Below are 19,503 nucleotides of genomic sequence, written 5' to 3'. Positions count from 1 at the left end.
TTTAATTAATTCAGACATTGTTAAACTGTTATATTTTAAAGGGGACAAGTCAAAAATTATATTATTGAATCAATATAAATTATATTATACTCCCTCCGTCCACAATTGTTTGTCAGGGTAAGGTCATGCACACCCCTCAAGGAAAATTTAATAGAAGGTGTAATTTGACTAATATAACCCTTACCAAGAATACCAAAAGTCTACATAATTTTTCAATTGAACTACACTATCATTAAGGGCAGAATTGGAAAAAGGTGATTAATTGTTTCTTGATTGTTTAAATTGACAATTAATTTTGGACATTTATTTTTAGTATACCTGCCAAATAATTGTGGACGGAGAGAGTATTAAGTTAGATGATGGTACATAAACTAGGACGGAGGGAATATTTCTTTTCTCTCTTTGGGAAAGGATATTGTAAAAAGGAAAAAGAAAGAAAAAAAAGAGTGTAGCTTTACTTGGCACCCAAGTACTTTTTTGTAGCATTTCAATATAGTCTTTGTGTGTCCCACTTTTAATATGTTATGTCCCCACAACACCTCAAATATATATATTGGCAAATCCAATTTCTCCTCGTAAAAATACCTCACTCGTAATTAAAAGACAAACACATGCATAATGGACATGTACTGTAAGAGAATCCTATGTGGGGTAACTATAAAATAAAATGTTACTCATTGAAATTAATGCACACCATTTTCGTGACAAAGAAAAAGTTCGCCTTTTTTTTCTTTTTCTTTTTCATCATTTAGTATTCGGTATTTATATTAAAGGTCGATTATTTCAGATTTGCATCGTATAGAACGGGGACGCACTCTTCCTTAAAAAAAAAAGTTCATTCCTAGCTTTCAAATTTGAAATATCTGATTAAGAAATGAACAACTTCATTTACTGCACTATATTATTTAATAAATTTATCTTTATTCGATTATCGAACATGACTTAAAAGATTCAAATTACGTGTTTAAATAAATTTTATTTCATATCGCATGAATGGGATCGTTAATGTATTGTCAAATCAACGATCTTTAGGGAATGACTTAACATGTTAAATTTACCTAATTAAAGTGAGTTAGAGTAGATACCTTTGTGTGCATGACCAGCTACTTAATTAGTGTATGAAACTTTTCTCATAATGTAAGGTGCTAATTAATTCAGCCTAAAATAAAGATTAAAGAAAGTATCCTAGGGATTAGAGAAGTTTAGCAAAGCAAATTCATAATCTGCAATAGTACACCTAACTTTGTCATATTGACTAAAACATTGTTTAATTTACGTCCTTTAATTTAAAAGAGTTTACAGTAGTAATGATTTATTGCGAAAATTATGGAGAATAATAAACACTCAGCTTATGTTATGTATTATAGCGACAGTTTAAGAAAATTATAATTCGCGGCTACTGTTTGTTAATTTTTGTTATTCGCCTGATTTGTATAAATATAGAATTTGTATAATTCAGTTCCTGATTGTATAAATCCAAAATTTATAATATGCTTATCCTAGTTATTTGCATATGATTTATGAAAAAATTATAATAAATTACCATGTTTGTATATTGGCAAGCGAAATATACAAATGTATAGATACAAAAATTATATATACTTATCTTATTGCGAAATATACAAACAAACAGAAATATACAAACCACAGTCTCCATAACAAACAAAACTATAGTTATGGAACTCAATTATCGAAACTATAACTATAGAGTCTTATTATGTCTATTATATTTGTTATTTCTGAAAATTCTCCAATTTATTTTATTTTATTTTGCATTATCAAGTCACCTACAGAATTTTACCACAAAGATTTAGAAAAATGTTTTTTTTTAATAATCAACATATATATCGTATTAATAGCGAAGAAAATATGAAAGAATGCTCCAACATCTATTATATAGATACAAAAATTATATATACTTATCTTATTTGCATATTCGCAAGCGAAATATACAAACAAATAGAAATATGCACACCACAGTCTTCATAACAAACAAAACTATAGCTATGAAGCGCAATTATCGAAACTATAACTATAAAGTCTTATTATGTCTATTATATTTGTTATTTCTGAAATATTCTCCAATTTATTTTATTTTATTTTGCATTATCAAGTCACCTACAAAATTTTACCACAAAGATTTAGAAAAATATATTTTTTTTTAATAATCAACATATATATCATATTAATAGCGAAGAAAATATGAAGAATGTTCCAACATCTATTATATATAAAAAATAATAATATAATTTTAATCATATATAAAATAATATAACTTTTTATTGAAGAAGGTTCAGATAAATTTCTCAATTCCTTACTAGTTGTACCGTTTTACAATACACCTAATATATAGGCTAAAGAAATTAAAATTGAACCCTTTCGATAAACATAACCTTGAATAGGTAATTACGAAGAAGTCGTTTGTAGAAAATGAAACTAAAATTAGATTAGAGTAATAAAATAGAAAAACATTTACCCTCCAATTAAAATGAAGAGTGCTAGTTTAGGATAAGTGTGAATTGTTACCTCGTTGGGAGCACCTATGCATGCACCCAAAATTATCTCTTTTTAAATCTTATCTTTAAACACACAAAAAAGACAACTCTAAATAATTCTGCATCTATAGAAGAGAGACTTTAATGATTGGCCGAAAAAAAAAGTAGTTTTTAAAAGTTAAACTTAAATGATTTTTATGTTAAAAATATAATAAGCAGAAAGAGTCCAAGAGTTAAACTTTTAATTTTTAACTTTTTAAGTCATTTTAAACTTATTTTAAGTTATTTTTTAATTTTGTCAAACACTCTCAATTTTTTTTAAAAAATGACTTAAAAATAAGTTTGATCAACTTTTAAATCAATCCAAACAGACTCCAAGTGAGCATTTTAAACATAAAGTTTATATATTGACATCAAAAGATGTGGTTCAATAATTAGGTTTAAATTTCCCTTAGTTAGAAAGTCTCGGTTCAAGCTTTGGGTATATAGAAATTCTTTATGGGAGTGTTACTCTTTGAGGTCCTATTTGGCACGGATCCAAACTAATCGGGCTATAATGTGAATCCAAATACCAGGTGAAAAATAAAAACAAAGAAAAAATTGTACTCTTATTGAATTCTTTGATCCCAATTTTTTCCCACACAATCAATATTTTTATGTGTAAGTTGCGAAGAAATTTATTTATTTTTTGATTTTTTTTATTTTAATATGTGAGCCATCTTTCTTTCTATCTCTAAAAAAATCACGCTTTTATAATTAAAAACAATTTAACTTCAAAAATTTTAAATAATTTATAATCATACAAACAACCCTACCTAAATTAGAACAAAGAAAATAAAAACAAAAAACTCAATACATAAATAATTAATTTATATTTAATACATAGGTAACTCTAATAAACCATCTCAACAACCTCTAATGGAATGATGAACTTTGACTAACCTAAATAAAGACTAAAGATAATAGTTTAATTCATCTCATTTCCATTATATTATGGCCAAGAAAGAGTAGGTTTTTTGATCAATCATTATCTGTTTTGGTGTAGGGACACTGATTTTATTAGCCAGAGAGTAAAGAAATTAGATATAGGGATAAGGCACAAGTATCCTAGATTATGACCGAAATTTCAGAGACACAAAAACTTAACTAGGGTCATATTACCCTCCCCCTCCCAAATTCATTTTTTCGTATTTTTGTGCACCCTTTATGCTGACGTGACATCTTTAACCATCCAAGTTGGTTATGTTTGTACACATGTGTTGCCATGTGTATAAATATTTTTTCTAAAAAAAGTTATTTTATTTTTACAATTTTTTTTAAATATTTTATTTTTTAAAAAAATATTCTTATTTTCTTTATCTTGTATTTAAATTAAGTTAATAAACATTTTTTTACCTTTTATCTAAACCTTTTTTTACCTTCATTCGTTGTTTTTTCTCTTTTGTTTTTCTATTGGTTTTATTTTCTTTGTCTTTCGTTTTGATTTGATTTCAAATTTAATTACAAATGTTTTATATTTAAAATAAGTTAATTTTGAGCATATGTCATAATAAGTGAAGAAAATCAAATAAAACATTAAAATCAAATGACACTTTTTATTTATTTATTTATTTAAAAAAATACACATAATTTTTTAAAATAATTAAAAGTGAAAAGATGATAAATTAATTAAAAAAAGTTAAAAGTGAAAAAGAAATTAAAAAAAAAATTTACAAAGAAAGAAATAAAATTAATTAAACATATATAAATTTTAATATCAATAAATATGTGTACTAACTAATTATAAAGTTATCAATAAAAAAAGGACATGTGTCCAATTTGTGTGTACTCATCACTTGCCTTCAAGAGAGTATGCATTCTCTATGTCATGTAGCGTTTGTGGTGTATTTATTCCATTTTAAATTAGTTTAGGAGGTAATAAGACCCTAATTGAGTTTAAGTGTGTCTCTGGCATTTCGATCATAGTCTAGGGGGTACTTGTGTCTTATCCCAAAGATATATAATACTTCCTCCGTCCATTTTTAGTTGTCATGTTGCATTTTTTGAAAGTCAATTTGACTAATTTTCAAAGTTAAATTAGATACATTAATTCGATATTTAAACAAAAAAAATAGACATTCAAAAACTATACGAAAAGTATATAAATTGTAATTTTTTGCATATCAATAATATGAAAAATACATCGTAAAATATTAATTAAAATTCTTATCATTTTACTCTAAAAAGAAAATAGTGATAATTAAAAATGGACGGAGAGAGCAAATACGTAAACTATAGTAATTTAGTACTCCCTCCGTCCCTTTTTAGTTGTCCACTTTAGAAATGGCACACAGATTAAGGCAACAATGATTAGCACAGTGAAGTTACAATTTTATCCTGATGACAACTTTTCACTTCAAAATTACAACCACTTATTTGAATTAAAGTGAAATAAATTGGAGGGAAACAGCATACACTTTTACAATTTTCAAGAAGTGTAAATAAGGGTATAATAGGAAAAAATTTGTTGTCCTTTCTTGATTTGTCAAAATGGACAACTAAATAGAGACAACCAAAAAAGGAAATATGGACAAGTAAATAGGGACGGAGGGAGTAAACATACAAGGATAAAGATTCCTATTGATTGGCCTAACATGGTTAAGTTTGATCTTCAAGTACACAAAGATAAACATCAATTATTGGACCTTATCTTTCCATCACATCCATTAGGTTCAAAACATTATTAGTCGTACGAATTTAATTATTTTTTGTTGCAATTTATGTAACCTTATTTAACTCGACATACAATGTTAAGCTTTTTAAATTTGTGGTAGGAATATTAATAGTTTGTTTGGTCATATTTTTAAAATTAGTTTATTTTTAAAAAATAAATGATGAAAAATAGTATTATGTATTTGACCAAAAAATTTAAAATCACTTTTAAATAAGTAACAATTAGTGTTTGATTAAGTTTTTTCAAAGTTTGACCAACATAGGCAAACGAAACAATTATATGTCATTTATGTATTAATTTTATAAAATAACTAATATCAAAAACCGTATATTTTTTATAAGAACGACATATAAATAAGAACAGAAGGGTAATATATTTTGAAATTGAAGAGGAATCCACGGGAAAAGTATAATGGGGGGTTGGAGGAATCCTATGGAATAATCAGTTGCCCAGAAAATGATGCTTAGAGTACTACTCCATTGTTAGTCAAGTGTGAACACTGAACACAACAGCACGCTTCCCAATTTTCTAAAAGTAAAACAATTCAACTCTTTGGCGGGAACTTTAAAACAGATTTTTTTTTGTATTTGCGCTTAATTTTAAAATTAAACATGTTAAAAAATGTGAATCGTTTTAAATAAATAATATATTATATATTTAAAAATTTTGGAACTGAACAATTGCGCAAGAAGTGTAATTTTTTTGGGGTCCACTGTTTTATCACTAAGATTATATGTTTTTTTCAAAAAATATATATTAAAATTTTAACTGTATCAACTAAAACAAATATAAATTTAATTATTTAAAAATAGAGAATAATTTGGGAGGGAACAAAGGTAAAGCAAAAGAGTCAATATTATACTTTTAAGCAGGTTGAGTCATTGAAATAACTTAAATGGATATCTTTTTATTTCTTAAAAGAATTGCTTAAAATTTAATGAAAAATCAACTAAATATGTTGAGACTTTTATAGGTTAAATACTCATAGTTAATTGACTTTTGAATTATAAAATAAAATTAAGAGTCTTTCTAGGAAAATCACCCTTAGTTAAGTGCCATCTAAGTAGAGCTATCAAAAAGGGCCAGCCCAGCCCCACCCCCCCAAGCCTCGTGGGACAAGAAATTTGAAGGGGTGGGAAGGGCCGGCCCTTCATTTGGTAGGGCCTGAAAATGCTCAATCCGATCCTAGAAGGCCGAGGGCTGGGGCAGGCTAGCCCTTTTTTAAAAAAAAAATTAAAAATTATGATTCTATAGCATCAAGAAAATGAGAAGATTTTCAAATCAAATATGGCAAATAATGGTGTTGTTTCAATAACACTAGGAAAAATCTAATGTAATTAGCATGTATCTCGCATACCAGATACACGAGTGAGAAAAGAGTGACAAGCAAGATGGGAGGGAGGCGAGGTTGCGAGATTTGTATATGTATCTTAGATACATGCGAATCTACTTAGATAAAGTGTATCTAGAACAAATTAACCTAATTTTGAGTTCATATATTCCAAGATACATGTATCTGGGTACGAAGATTCATAATATTACAGCATAGCGTGTATTCAAATAATTAGATTATACACTAATGAGATTGTTGTAAATTACTCTTAAATAAAAAGTTTTGGCTTAGGGGCCGACCCCGGCCCAGCCCCGATCAAGCCCCAAGGGCCAAGGGCTTATATGGGTCGGGCTTATAAGCCCCAATTTTAAATGGGCATGAAAAATCTTATTTCAACCCTACCCTAATAATGGGTAGGGTTGGGCCGACCCCATGGGCTAAGCCCATTTTGCCGGCTCTACATCTGAGGTATCATCTCGTGAAAGTCACCAGACTCATCCCTATGATTAATATTAAAATTGATGTAATTAGTATTAGCATTACAATTTTAACATATTCAAAAGTTAAAATTATTATTACTACTATTGAAATAATTTTCTTGTAAGACTATATGAATTTGGACGTTTGTCCGACTACACGCCATTGCTGATTTTTTTTTTTTTTTTGTTGTTGAAAATAAACGATTCCTTCACGTGTATCTTACAGAATGTAGGCAGCAAGTTGAATATATTCCTACTCCTGGACCATTAGATGAGCTGATGGTTATGTATTCAGTTAACAGTATGAGAAGCCAAATACTCGTAAAGAAGCGAAGACGAAGACGAAGACGATGATGGATCAACAAATGTACTCCAAGTTCCATTTTGCTAGTATACAAATACAAAAAGAAAGGAAAATTGCAGTGTATCAACAAGGATACACTAATGTATGAACACACAAAACCCAGCATGGAAGGTGAACCATACACATATATATGTATGTCGCACTGTTCCATGTCCAAAGAGACTCAACCCAGTTCCAGAAGTCACCAACTCTTGCATTGTCAAGACCTACTAAAGCTCCTTTCCACAAATAATAAGCTACAGGAGGAAAAACCAGAAATATTAACACTACATTGCATGCTGCCCTAATAAATGACTTCAACGTTTTAGCTTTAGCATCGAGCATCAAGGGTCTAGCCATTAAACACATAGGAACCAGCATAAGGGCGCCGAGTTCTGCAGTTGCAAAGTTTATAACTGACATTATGCAAAGTCCAGTACAGGCAGCAGCAATTGTGACTGATTTCAAAAGAGTCCATTCCATTCCTTGAGTTCGGTTCATGTGTAGAAGAGAAAAGGAGGAACCCAGAATCGCTTGCAAGATTAAGAGGGTGAATGCTGAAAGGATACTCCAGCTTAAGAGGTTGGTCAGAGGTGTTGAATCTTGTACTAGAGACAGAAAATGTGGGAGTAATGTTACAACGGCACCCCAAAAGTGGACAATAAACACGGTCTTTGCTGCATGAAGCCATCTCCAGGATCGAAATGAGATGGCTGGGATATCAGAAGAAGCTGGAGAAGATGTGACCTTCGTTTCCATCCCAGAAATCCTTCTGGTAGAATCAGCGAAAAGAGAAGCTGCGACCATTGGAAGAGGAGCAACAAGCAAGGCAAACGGTATCATGTAGACTCCAACTGACACAAATTTATTCGGAGATGTCAAAAGATAAAGAAAAAATGACTGGTGAAACTTCTCAAGCAGATTATTTACAGAACGAATCACTCCTTCAACCAATCTGCAACAAGACAAGAAATTTTGAAAGACAAATTAGTTGTGCTATTAATACAATTTATGAATTGGTGAGGGGGGGGGCTGGATTTCCAATTATTTGCAAACAAAAAACCACTTCTAGCGTTCCAAATTGGCCCTCCCTTTTCTGTTCAGGGGATGCCCTAAAATGACCATCCCCTCTCTAGTAATAGCATTCCTTATCCCATTTTGTCCTTTTTTTTATACTTGATGAGTCCATTTTTGTCCTTTCAAAAGCGTTTAAATAAACCTTGAAAAAAATAAGGTTTATCCACAGAAAGTAAGATAACATTGAACATTTTGTGAGGGTTAAGCATTAAAATTGGTAAGAAGTGAAGAACACGCTTCTTCAGAGTGATGCAAACATAAAATATTTACAGTATTTGTTATAATTAAGTTGAAATTAATGTTACTAACTCATTAAACCTCCAACATACAAAAATGACAATATTTATTCCAACTCCTCAAAGAAACACCTTACATATGATTTCAAGAAGGCGTCAAAAGATGACATCAATCACAGTTGATATTTCATTTTTCAATAAATTAACCATAAAATAATTAATTTGCCACACTCAATTTCATATAAGATTACTTTAGTAATCTACTAAAAAGTTGGGGGAAAGGTAGAAGAAGAGAAGCCCTGAAACTCAAAGTAGCAGCAGAAAAGGACTTGCACATTGGATGAAAAAGAAAGTCATATATTTGAAGGAAAGGAATAAGTAAATCAAAAGAAGTAGAGGAACATGAGTGGTAAAAGAATAAATGTCACAAACACTAGATGAATAAGAGGACAACAAAGATAACGTTCGAATTTCGATCATACGTGAGAGATGAATCCTATTACTTTTTTCCCCTTTACTTTTTAATCTTTTAAACTGAGATTTGAAGAATCCACCTTTTCTTGTTTAGAATGGTACCAATTCTTATTCGGATCATTATTGACTAAATGCATACTTCTCTTAAAGCACAATTGATTCACACATGTAGCAATAATCCTGCGCTTTGCATGCTTTTTGTCACTAAGAGGTAGCTTATAATAACACTGGGGGAGAGAAGGGCATTGAGTACTGACCTGCCACCTTGCAAAAGTAACTCGTTTGGTCGGTTTTTGTAGTTTGCTACACGTTTTGCTGAGATCTCCATAGTAATGGCATCAACTTGATAATCTCGAAAAACACCATGAGGACCTGTGGGAACACCCAGTGCCTAAAATAAAGTAACAGTTGCAACATATGATCAGAAATCCAACAGAGTAACTTACCTAACATTCACAAAGACTAATTTTTCTAACTTTGAAATGTTTTTTGTGACTAAAACGTGTAGCCTCCATCAACTGGAAGGACACACAATCCAACCACCAACAAGCCACAATTCTGTTTTCTAGAGGGTTTGGGGGGATGGGATGTTTTGAAAGCATGTACCAGTAAAAGTGTTACCTCTTAGGTGTTAACAAAGAAGTGTCATTTTGAAGTATATACCTGATTATATAACGAGCTAGCAAGTGTAGCAGTGCCTTCAATATATTCTGCAACAGAAATACCAAAGTTCCATTGGGGATTCAAACTTCTAGCCACTGTGCCCAGTTTGTGAAACAGTTCAGCCAGACTTCTCAACCACCAAGAGTCCAGCAATGACCCTAATTTCTCAACCTTCACCCGTAATCGTTGCCCATTTACAGCCAAGTAGTTCACAACATTGATCAGATCGAGGTTTGGCATCTGTCCATTGGATGCTTCAGCATATAAATTGAGAACATCTCTCTCTGCTTTCTCACTGTCATCTGTAACCTTTATGACAAGGGCAGCAGCCATTGTGCCAGCACGTAGAAAATCATTGGGTCTCTTTCTTCCAGTTGTTGGACTCGCATTTGATTCAAATAGACTTCTTCCAGAACTATCAAATGATGGTGTGTGATACTCTCTTAGCCACGCAGCAACTGCAGCATATTCCCCATGCTGCGAATCCGCAGCAAGCCATATGATATCTTTAGCTAACCACGTCACTCGAGTGAGCAGGGAGAAAATTGAGTATGCAATACCTAGTGATAAAGCCTCGCCCATGCTGGTCTTAACAGAATTATAAGGGGTCACCAATACAATAGCCTCCTTCCCATCACCACGTGGAGCTCTTATAAATCCAACTGTATTGATACCATATGATGAACAAGTATAATTCTCCTGAGCTATTCCTTGATCAGGACTGGAGAAAAAATGCAGGGGGTTAAACTTATTCACTTGAGGTAGGAACTTGTGAAAATTAACTTCACCGCCCAAATCCGTTATATGTTGTGCTACCAAATCTTGGATAGCTCTACATCCATGAAACAAAGGAATGATTTAGATATACATGTAGATATAGAGTAGAATTAGGCTGTCAAAAGTAGAGATAAACAAATAACGACTTACAAAGGTACTACTGATCTCAAATAAACTTTTCCTACTCCCCCCTTAGACACCTCAATGTATGTACAGTGGTTTATGTTGGTGAAAAGTTTCCCTATTAAGTTATTGTCTGAAGATTCTGTTTGCTCCATTATTGAATAAGGAGAAGAAGACATAAGAAACGAGGGGTGTAAACAGTCAGAACCTTAATTGCATAATGCTATTTAGGGCACAAAAACATGTAAAGGAAACCACGTAGACTCTTTGCTATATCTAGCTTTCCCCGCCAAAATAGTACAAATAGAAAAGGAAGTTCCTTATCATGCGATCATCTTGAAAGAGTACTCCTACATGAGATAATGAAAGTGTACACTTTTCAACAAATTAAGGACATCATAGTTTTATTAGAAAATCTCAGTCAGCAAGTAATCAATGTTCAATTATCATTTGTCAACTGGTTTCTTCTAAGGATCTCAGCTACATTAGAAGAAAGTAACATGGATACGTGAAGGAAAGATATTTGGCATAAAATAATGTTGAGGCAAGTACATACATGCTTGAGCTATCAGTTTTGAAATCAAAGCTAACGACCTTGTTCACAAACATTCTAGCCCGTGAAACATCATCATTCGACATCATGGGACTAGCAGAACCTGCAAAATGATGGTCCAAACCAAGGTTAAGGGGGAGAATTTTTATAGCAGTAATCACTAGAGTTGGACATTCATAGAAAGGGCAAGGAAATTTTACAAGGTAAGCATAAAACTAGCTTTCTATCAATCAATCAATCAACTACAAATCAATCCTACATTAGTTGTTCGGCTATGCAATCCTCTACATTCACTCTACTCTGTTCAACCCTATTCATTCTAAAACTGAACAATTGAACTTTATTCCAACTCATATTACAAAAACTCAAGGGGCAAATTCCTGCAAGAGCTCAATGTCATAATGGCAATCTACCGTTTACATTTTTCGTGATCTAACATTAGTGGAATTTGAGATTCTGAAGAGATAATTTGTGCTTTCACAGCAGAAAAATGAGGAATAGCAGGATAACTAACCAGGCATGAGGGCATTTTCGGAAATGTAAGTGTTCTTAGCGAGAACAGGCAAAAGTAACAGAGCAAAAACACCAGCTGCGCAGCAAGCCACACTGAATACATACCAAAATGCAAGATTAATCAGTGAATAACTCAAAACCTTTAAACCTCTCATTCATATGCTTAATTTACTACTTCAAAAAGTGTATGAAGTTTAGATACAGAAAGAGTAAGCGAGTAAACCTAACAATGAAACTGTGAGAGATAAGGAAGAGGCCAAGGCGGATGATTGGTCGAGGCTTCGCCTTCGCTGGCTCAGCATCCGCCATCGTCTCCATCGGCGTCGATAATTTCTCCTTTCTCTCTCTTCGAAATCGGATCTACACTCTTTGCTCTCTTCATTGATTCATAATTTGTCTTCAAACGACGTCGTACGGATTGAACTGTTGACTTGGGATCCGGCGGGTTTCATCGGGTTGTCGGGTCAATCAACTTCTGATTCAACCCTCTTTGCCGCTTTTGCCCTTATTTCAGCTACGTACTTTCCGTTGGTTAGTTTTCTTCTTGCGAAAAAAGACAAATATAGTCTCCGTTATACTTTTGAAACATTGGTGCCTTTATCGTTCAAAAACTAGAGCATATATACCTTTTATACTAACAAGCATACATGTGTCATAATCTTATCAACCTATACGCTCTAGTTTTTGGACGGCAAGGGCACCAATGTCCCAAAAGCATGACGGAGGGTAGATGCATACCATTTACGTTAGTTCGGAGTATATTTGTCCTTTTTCCTTTTTTTCTTTTTTTGTGCAATGTTTAAAATTTGTATTTTAAGTTGCATTGAAAGTTTCATTGTTTTTAAGAAATATGATTATTCAAACAAAAAAGGATTTAAGATATCTTAAACTATTGAATTTGGTGTAAAAATATCCTTCGTTAATCTTTTGACTCCAAAATGCCCCTGATGTCAACGTATTGGCTCTAAGAAGTGACCAAAATTTAACTAACGGTTCAAAAAATAGCTATTTACCCATTTCTTTCTCCTTTACAATTGAGTTTTGATTTGAAAACAATATAAAATTCTTTTATTTGTCAATTTTTATTTATTAAACGGTTTTTTTCTTTCAAATAAGAGTTTAGGTTTGTGTTTATTATCTAAGAAGATTATTTATTTTGTTAAACTATTCAAATGTTTGACGTGATTTGTAAGCAAATTTCACTCTTGTAATTTTTTTTAGATATTTATGTTGTTTATCACTCAATTCATTTTAAACCTGTATTTAAATATAAAGGAATTAGATATTTCATTTAGTTTGATCTAATCCGTTCAACTCGTTTAATATTCAATTTCTACCGCTTCTTTATCACTACTAATTTAAATGGTCAAATGCCTCAAATATTGATAACAACTCATAAGTAAGATTTAAGAATATATTAACGCATGAATTTACTACACCACAAGGCCCAAGAAAATCCTAACGTTGGCTAAACCTTAGATATTAATCAGATCCCTATAATATACTACTCCCTCCATTTCATATTAATTGAATTTTTGAAGTGTTTCACACCCTTTAAGAAAAGTAGATTAAGACATAAATTGAACATAGTTTTTCATTTTTACCCTTATTAATTATTGTCAAATTTATTGAAGTCATCACATTGAAAATCCAAATGAAGGGTAAAATTGGAAGAACACTCTAAAAGTAGTTTTGAAAACTGAAGAATTAAGTTAATTTGAAAATAAAAAATGCCTGAAAATTCAATTAATATGGAATGGAGGAAGTACTACATTAGAAGTAGAATGAATACCTTTTTTTCTTTTTATATTGCTACTGTTCATTTAAATTTATTTTTTCCATTATTTAAATTTTGAAGTCCTTAAATTAATATTCACGGTTCAATTTATATTTGTTTTGGTCTACCTTAAAATCAAACTGATTATGCTTGTTGGAATGTATCTATCAACTAAATACACAATGTCTCATATAGTGGTCCATGTCTATCAGAAATCAAACAGATTGATAAATCTACGGAAAAGGGTTAAAATTGCCCCTAAACTATATGAAATAGATTATTTATATCCTTCGTTATATTTTGGGATAAAAAATGTCTCTGCTGTTATTCTAAGAGACCACAAATACCCTCAAGAGTTAACACCCCAAATTTTTGTTGACGTGGCAAGCCACGTGGGACTAATCCTTCCACCTAAGCGTTGCCAACTAGGATTCACTACAAAAGAACTAGACCTTTAGCGGCAACAACAGTCGCCACAAAAGTCCAGAAAATAGTCACTAAAAGTTTTTAACATTAAATTCTAATTTTGTGTTTTTTTCTTCATTGTTTTTAAAAAACCAAATATGATATCGATTAAGTAGGAGTTTGAAGACACTATATGTTTTATTTTTATGTCATATGTAAATGTATAAAATGTACAATGATGCATTATATATATATATATAGTAGGAGATTTGAATCGAGAAGTAATTTTGATTATTTTTCGTAATAATATTGGATGTTTTTAATATGGATATTGCAAGTTATTTATTTTAGAAAATTAGGTCGCAATCGAAAATTAATTATCATATTTTTTTGTTGAAAAAATAGGTTTTACTAGCGAATGGTTGTTGGAGCCTTAGTCGCCACTAAAAATCACTCATAACCTTTAGTGGCAATATTTTGGGATTTTATGGCGACTTTGTCGCGACTAAAAGTCAAGTTCTTTTGTAGTGAATCTTAGTTGGCAATACTTAGGTGGAGGGATTAGTCCCATGTGGCTTGCCACGTCACTAAAAAATTGAGGGTGTTAACTCTTGAGGGTATTTGTGGTCTCCTGGGATAACTGCGGGGTATTTTTGATCCCAAAATGTAATGGAGGGTATAAGTGATCTATTTCGCATAGTTCAGGAGCAATTTTGACCCTTTTCCGATAAATCTATTATCTATCAAAATATCTATACGTGAAAAATTTCACTTTAAAATATGACAATTATTTATCTTTTGTTGATAAAGCAACAATCTCACATTTATATATATTTTTCAAAAAGTTATATAACCTTAATAATATAAATAAATCATTCCTAAATACTTCAATATATACAAGCAAACAGTAGAGAAAACATGTTAGCATGTCTATACAACATTTTAATGAATAAAAGTATGTACAACATCTCCACAAAAATCCTACCAAAAAAGAAACATCTCCACAAAAACATATTTATAGTCATGACAAATTATAAATTAGTATATTTATACATTCAATTTGATTTTTTTAGAATATAGAATTAAACCAAATATCATCATTTATTCACATTGAAAATCAAATCAAATCATACCAAATCAAGAGAATATGTCAGTAGTTTCGACTTTTCTTAGACGCATTTCCCTAAAAAAAAGATATGTCTTACAAAGAAATTAATGAATTTCCATACTTAAAAAACAAGATAGATGATATTTTTATAACGGAGGGGAAGTCCCGTAGGCCGTAGAATTTATTTGTTCGTAACTTACCAAAAAGAAATTAAAATTATGTTTATTTTTAATATAAAAATATTATTTTCTACTATTCAATTTATAAATAACGATGATCTGATTTCCTATTAATGGAAAGGATAATGATGTTGATTGATATAAGCATGTATGCTTGATTGCAGACATTGTGGCACACACTGTCTCTTCTCTTTTCCAACGCGTGATAGGGCAGGGCATGCACCATAGCTTTACATTTACTAATGAATCATCAATTGCTAAATTAAAATTTTAATCACTTTCATATGGAGAAAATATTTTTATAGGATAATAACTTTTCTATATCGTTTAAGTAATATGTAAAGTTTATTTTTGATTATTTATAAAATTATATTACAGTTAAATATAGTTAGAGTGATGTGGATCAAATAACAGTAGTTGTTTGGATAGTAATCGTCTTCTATCTTTAATTTTAAGATTTTAAATTCATCAAAGGAGTGAAAGTGGTGAGAATTCCTAGAAGGGATAATGAAAAGGAGGATATATAGAAACAGATTCAAAATTAATTATTTTGGCTCAATATGTAAGCTTCTTATATTGATATTTTTAAAGTTGTAAGTTTTTATCTATCATTTGTTGTAATTTAAATAAATTTTATGTTCTAGGGCAAAAATATTGGGTTCAAAAGAATTTGACGCTATAATATTAAAAATCCATCTTTGAATATGCAGTAGTGATACAAACTTAACATAACATATTCAAGTGAAACAATTAATAATTATGATAATTTATCAATATATATTTACATGCAAGAAATCAAAAGCTCACATTTCAATTAATTGAATATTTAATATGTTGAATTTGATATCAGACTAATATCTGAATTTATAATAATTGAAAAATCAAAAATATTACCAACCATACTTTTATTTTATGTTTGTAATAATTAATGCGTACTCCTATATCATGATTTATGTACACTTAATTTTCTGCATGGACGAAGCACATAAAATGTCTTTTTAAAAAATAAATGACGATAAAAATGAATTCAAATTTTTTATTCTGTTTATTTTTACTTATTTATTATTTATTAGTTTTATTTATCATTTTTAACGTATCACGAAAAGATAATTATCTTTTTCATGTTTTATTTTTAGCATTAGTTACTTATTTTCTAAATATTTTTTTCAAAAACTAATCCTACGTACTAAAATATCAATTAATTGGAATAGTATGGTAAAATAATTATTCAATTATTGTTTTTTAATGAGCGTGTCGAGCTAAATATAACAAAGTAATACTCCTGTTGTCCCTAATTACTTGTCCACTTTTAAATTGACACACTTATTAAGAAAGCAATGATTAGCATAGTGAGTTTACCATTTTACCCCTATTAATTATAAAGTGGATGAATTAAAAATTTAAATTTCAAGAAGTTCTACCATTTTCAAACTAATTAATTGAGGGTATAATAGGTAAAAATAATTTGTCCATTCTTAATTTGTCAAAATGAACAAGTAATTACGAACAACTATAAAAGGAAAAGTAGACAAGTAATTAGAGACAGAGGGAGTAGTTAATTAACGGAGTATATATTCCAATATATCACGTTTAATCGTGCCATAATCTCATTATTAGGTGACCAAAAAAGAAAGAAAACTATAGAAATAGAGTAATTAATTGTCTTGTGGTCATGATGGACAAGAAGACACTAAGGTAAATATTCAATAATTATTCCACAATGATGCACAAATTTAGGCGTGCTGCCTATGCGTTGACCTATGTTCTTACAGAATCAATTACTTGGTTATTACTATCTCTTTTTTTTTTTTTCGTTTGTAAATCTCGATTTAGTATAATAGTTTACTAAATAAAAAGATAATTTGTTTTAGGCAAACTGTGTGCAACATTCTAGTTTAACAGTTCGTAAATCANATCGTGCCATAATCTCATTATTAGGTGACCAAAAAAGAAAGAAAACTACAGAAATAGAGTAATTAATTGTCTTGTGGTCATGATGGACAAGAAGACACTAAGGTAAATATTCAATAATTATTCCACAATGATGCACAAATTTAGGCGTGCTGCCTATGCGTTGACCTATGTTCTTATAGAATCAATTACTCGGTTATTACTATCTCTTTTTTTTTTCGTTTGTAAATCTCGATTCAGTATAATAGTTTACTAAATAAAAAGATAATTTGTTTTAGGTAAACTGTGTGAAACATTCTAGTTTAACAGTTCGTAAATCACATTAAAAAAATATATCATATTCTCTCTGTCCGTAATTATTTGTACACTTTTAAATTGACACACCTATTAAGAAAATAATGATTGACATAGTGAGTTTATCATTTTACCCCAATTAATTATAAAATAGATGAATTAAAAATTTAGATTTTCAATAAGTTATACTTTTTTCAAAGTAATTAATTAAGGGTATAATACGTAAAAAATAATTCATTTCTTGATTTGTCAAAATGACAAGTAAAAAGAAAAATTTGACAAGTAATTAGGGACATAGTGAGTACTACGTAAATTTTGTGCGACTTTTGTGACCCCTCATTTGAAAGATCATTTGCTCAACCAATTCGATTACCTTCCATATCTAGGATTAACTTGCCTTAAACAAAGATTAGTTAAATGGATAATCCTTTAATGACCGGAGAATATTGACCGGCGGTGCACATGCGGCGGTTCTAGTATGTCACATGCGTGCATGTGAAGCCTCCGCAATAGTAGTTAATGTTTTTGAGTTTCAATTAATTAATTATTAAAAATATATATTAATTAATCATATGTAAAACAAGAATAATGTATTTATTGATTTGACACATGTGGCGAACATAAATAAATTTTCTTATGTCCTTTTGCTTTCGTTATTGTTATTTATCATACTAATAACAAGTTTATTCCAAATGGGACATGTTAATTCAGTATATTGATTGTTCTATTTTAATTTATGTGATACTATTTTTTAGTTCTAAAGATTCAATTTGATTAATATTTGAAATAAAATTAAATATGATCAATTTAATATTTTTAAAATAAAATTTAAATATTTAAAAAAGTATACAAAAATATTATAAGTTGTCATTTTTTGTTATATTGATACAATAAAAATATATATTTTAAAATGTTGATCCACATAATTTAAATTATCAACCATTAGGAGTAATGAAATTACAGTTGGAGCAACAAAAAAATGTTTGAGCTATATATGATTATTAGAATTCAATGAATTGTCCCATCAAGGACTATCATATTGCATTTGAAATAGTAGAAGTTTTATATTTTAAGGAATCAATATTTATTTCGTTATGATTCTTTCTTAAAATTTTATATTTTTATATTACTTTAAAAGAGGATTTCTTGGTTATATATAAAGGTTGAATCTTAGACTTGTGATTAAATTAAATGAAAACCAAAAAATGTGTTTTTAAATACTTCGTCTATCCTAAATTAGATGATAAAAAAATTTCATTCCATCTATGCATTAATTAAGCTAATAAAATCTTTTTACTCATTTTAAGCAAATGGATTCTTTTAGTTTATCATATAGATAAAATTTAGACGTTTGCAAGCCATAATTTTTTTGCTGTTTAAATTATTACTCCATTAAAATGCGATGAGAAGACTTTAACGATAAATAAATAAATAAAAATATGTTTTACTTTAGCAAAACGAAAATAAGCAATTGACATTTTCTATTTCCAAGTCCAACTGAAATTTCAAAATTGCTTGCAATTTAGGGTGTGGAAGGATTTTCGTCTATGTGAATTTAGTTTAATACTTATATATGGCTTAGAACTTTAGATTAAATTTTTTGTTCACACATCATCAAATTAGAGAAAAAAAATAATGCAAATGTCTTTTTAAAAAGTAATAAATGACTTCATATTTTCTAAAAATGTTAAATAGTTTAAAACCCATTGGCCAAACGACTAGCACTATTTCTCTATATGAAATACTAACTACTTTGGTCTGTGGGTAATATATAATCTATTCCATCAATTCTTTGCCGGTTGTTTCTTTTGAGACAATTATTTAATATATATTTTTAATTTCTCATATGATTTATTAATATTTTAGATTACCGTTCATTTTTTTTGACAAACTAAAAATTAGTTTATGAGAATATGTTAGATTAACACTAATATTACTTATTTAGTGTAGTTTACAAGTGAAATTTGTACGCAGATTTTTATCCTATCTTGTGAAGGTAGAGAGAGATTGATTCTAATAAACTTTTAACTAGAGTAAAGAAAGAAAATGT

At 29.9% G+C, this 19,503-nt stretch overlaps 3 protein-coding genes across 5 annotated transcripts in view; all 3 read right to left on the bottom strand.

Moving 5' to 3' along the window:
- The window catches only part of LOC125848991 (RING-H2 finger protein ATL3-like), a 169,519-nt gene extending 156,148 nt beyond the window's left edge, over positions 1-13,371 (bottom strand). Inside the window, exon 1 of the mRNA XM_049528961.1 lies at positions 13,366-13,371. The gene's annotated coding sequence lies outside the window, so the exon portion shown is untranslated. The remainder of the gene's footprint in view (positions 1-13,365) is intronic.
- The window catches only part of LOC125848992 (MYB-like transcription factor EOBII), an 84,917-nt gene that overhangs the window by 61,443 nt on the left and 3,971 nt on the right, over positions 1-19,503 (bottom strand). The window lies entirely within an intron of this gene.
- On the bottom strand, positions 7,377-12,248 carry LOC125848982 (uncharacterized). Of its 2 annotated transcripts, XM_049528950.1 has the most exons (6): positions 12,003-12,248; positions 11,781-11,872; positions 11,270-11,369; positions 9,814-10,645; positions 9,408-9,541; positions 7,377-8,318 (listed from the first exon to the last, which is right to left on the bottom strand). In XM_049528950.1, exons 1-6 carry the CDS (start codon positions 12,095-12,097, stop codon positions 7,448-7,450), a joined length of 2,124 nt encoding a protein of 707 aa, XP_049384907.1. In that variant the 5' UTR covers positions 12,098-12,248; the 3' UTR covers positions 7,377-7,447. The 2 variants fall into 2 exon arrangements, with proteins under 2 accessions (XP_049384907.1, XP_049384908.1); XM_049528951.1 differs by lacking the exons at positions 11,270-11,369; positions 11,781-11,872; positions 12,003-12,248 and adding an exon at positions 10,741-10,883.

This window comes from Solanum stenotomum, chromosome 12 (genome assembly GCF_019186545.1).
Source record: "Solanum stenotomum isolate F172 chromosome 12, ASM1918654v1, whole genome shotgun sequence".
Lineage (NCBI taxonomy): Eukaryota > Viridiplantae > Streptophyta > Magnoliopsida > Solanales > Solanaceae > Solanum > Solanum stenotomum.
The sequence above is the reverse complement of the archived record's forward strand: the minus strand, read 5'-3'. Positions and strand labels throughout refer to the sequence as shown.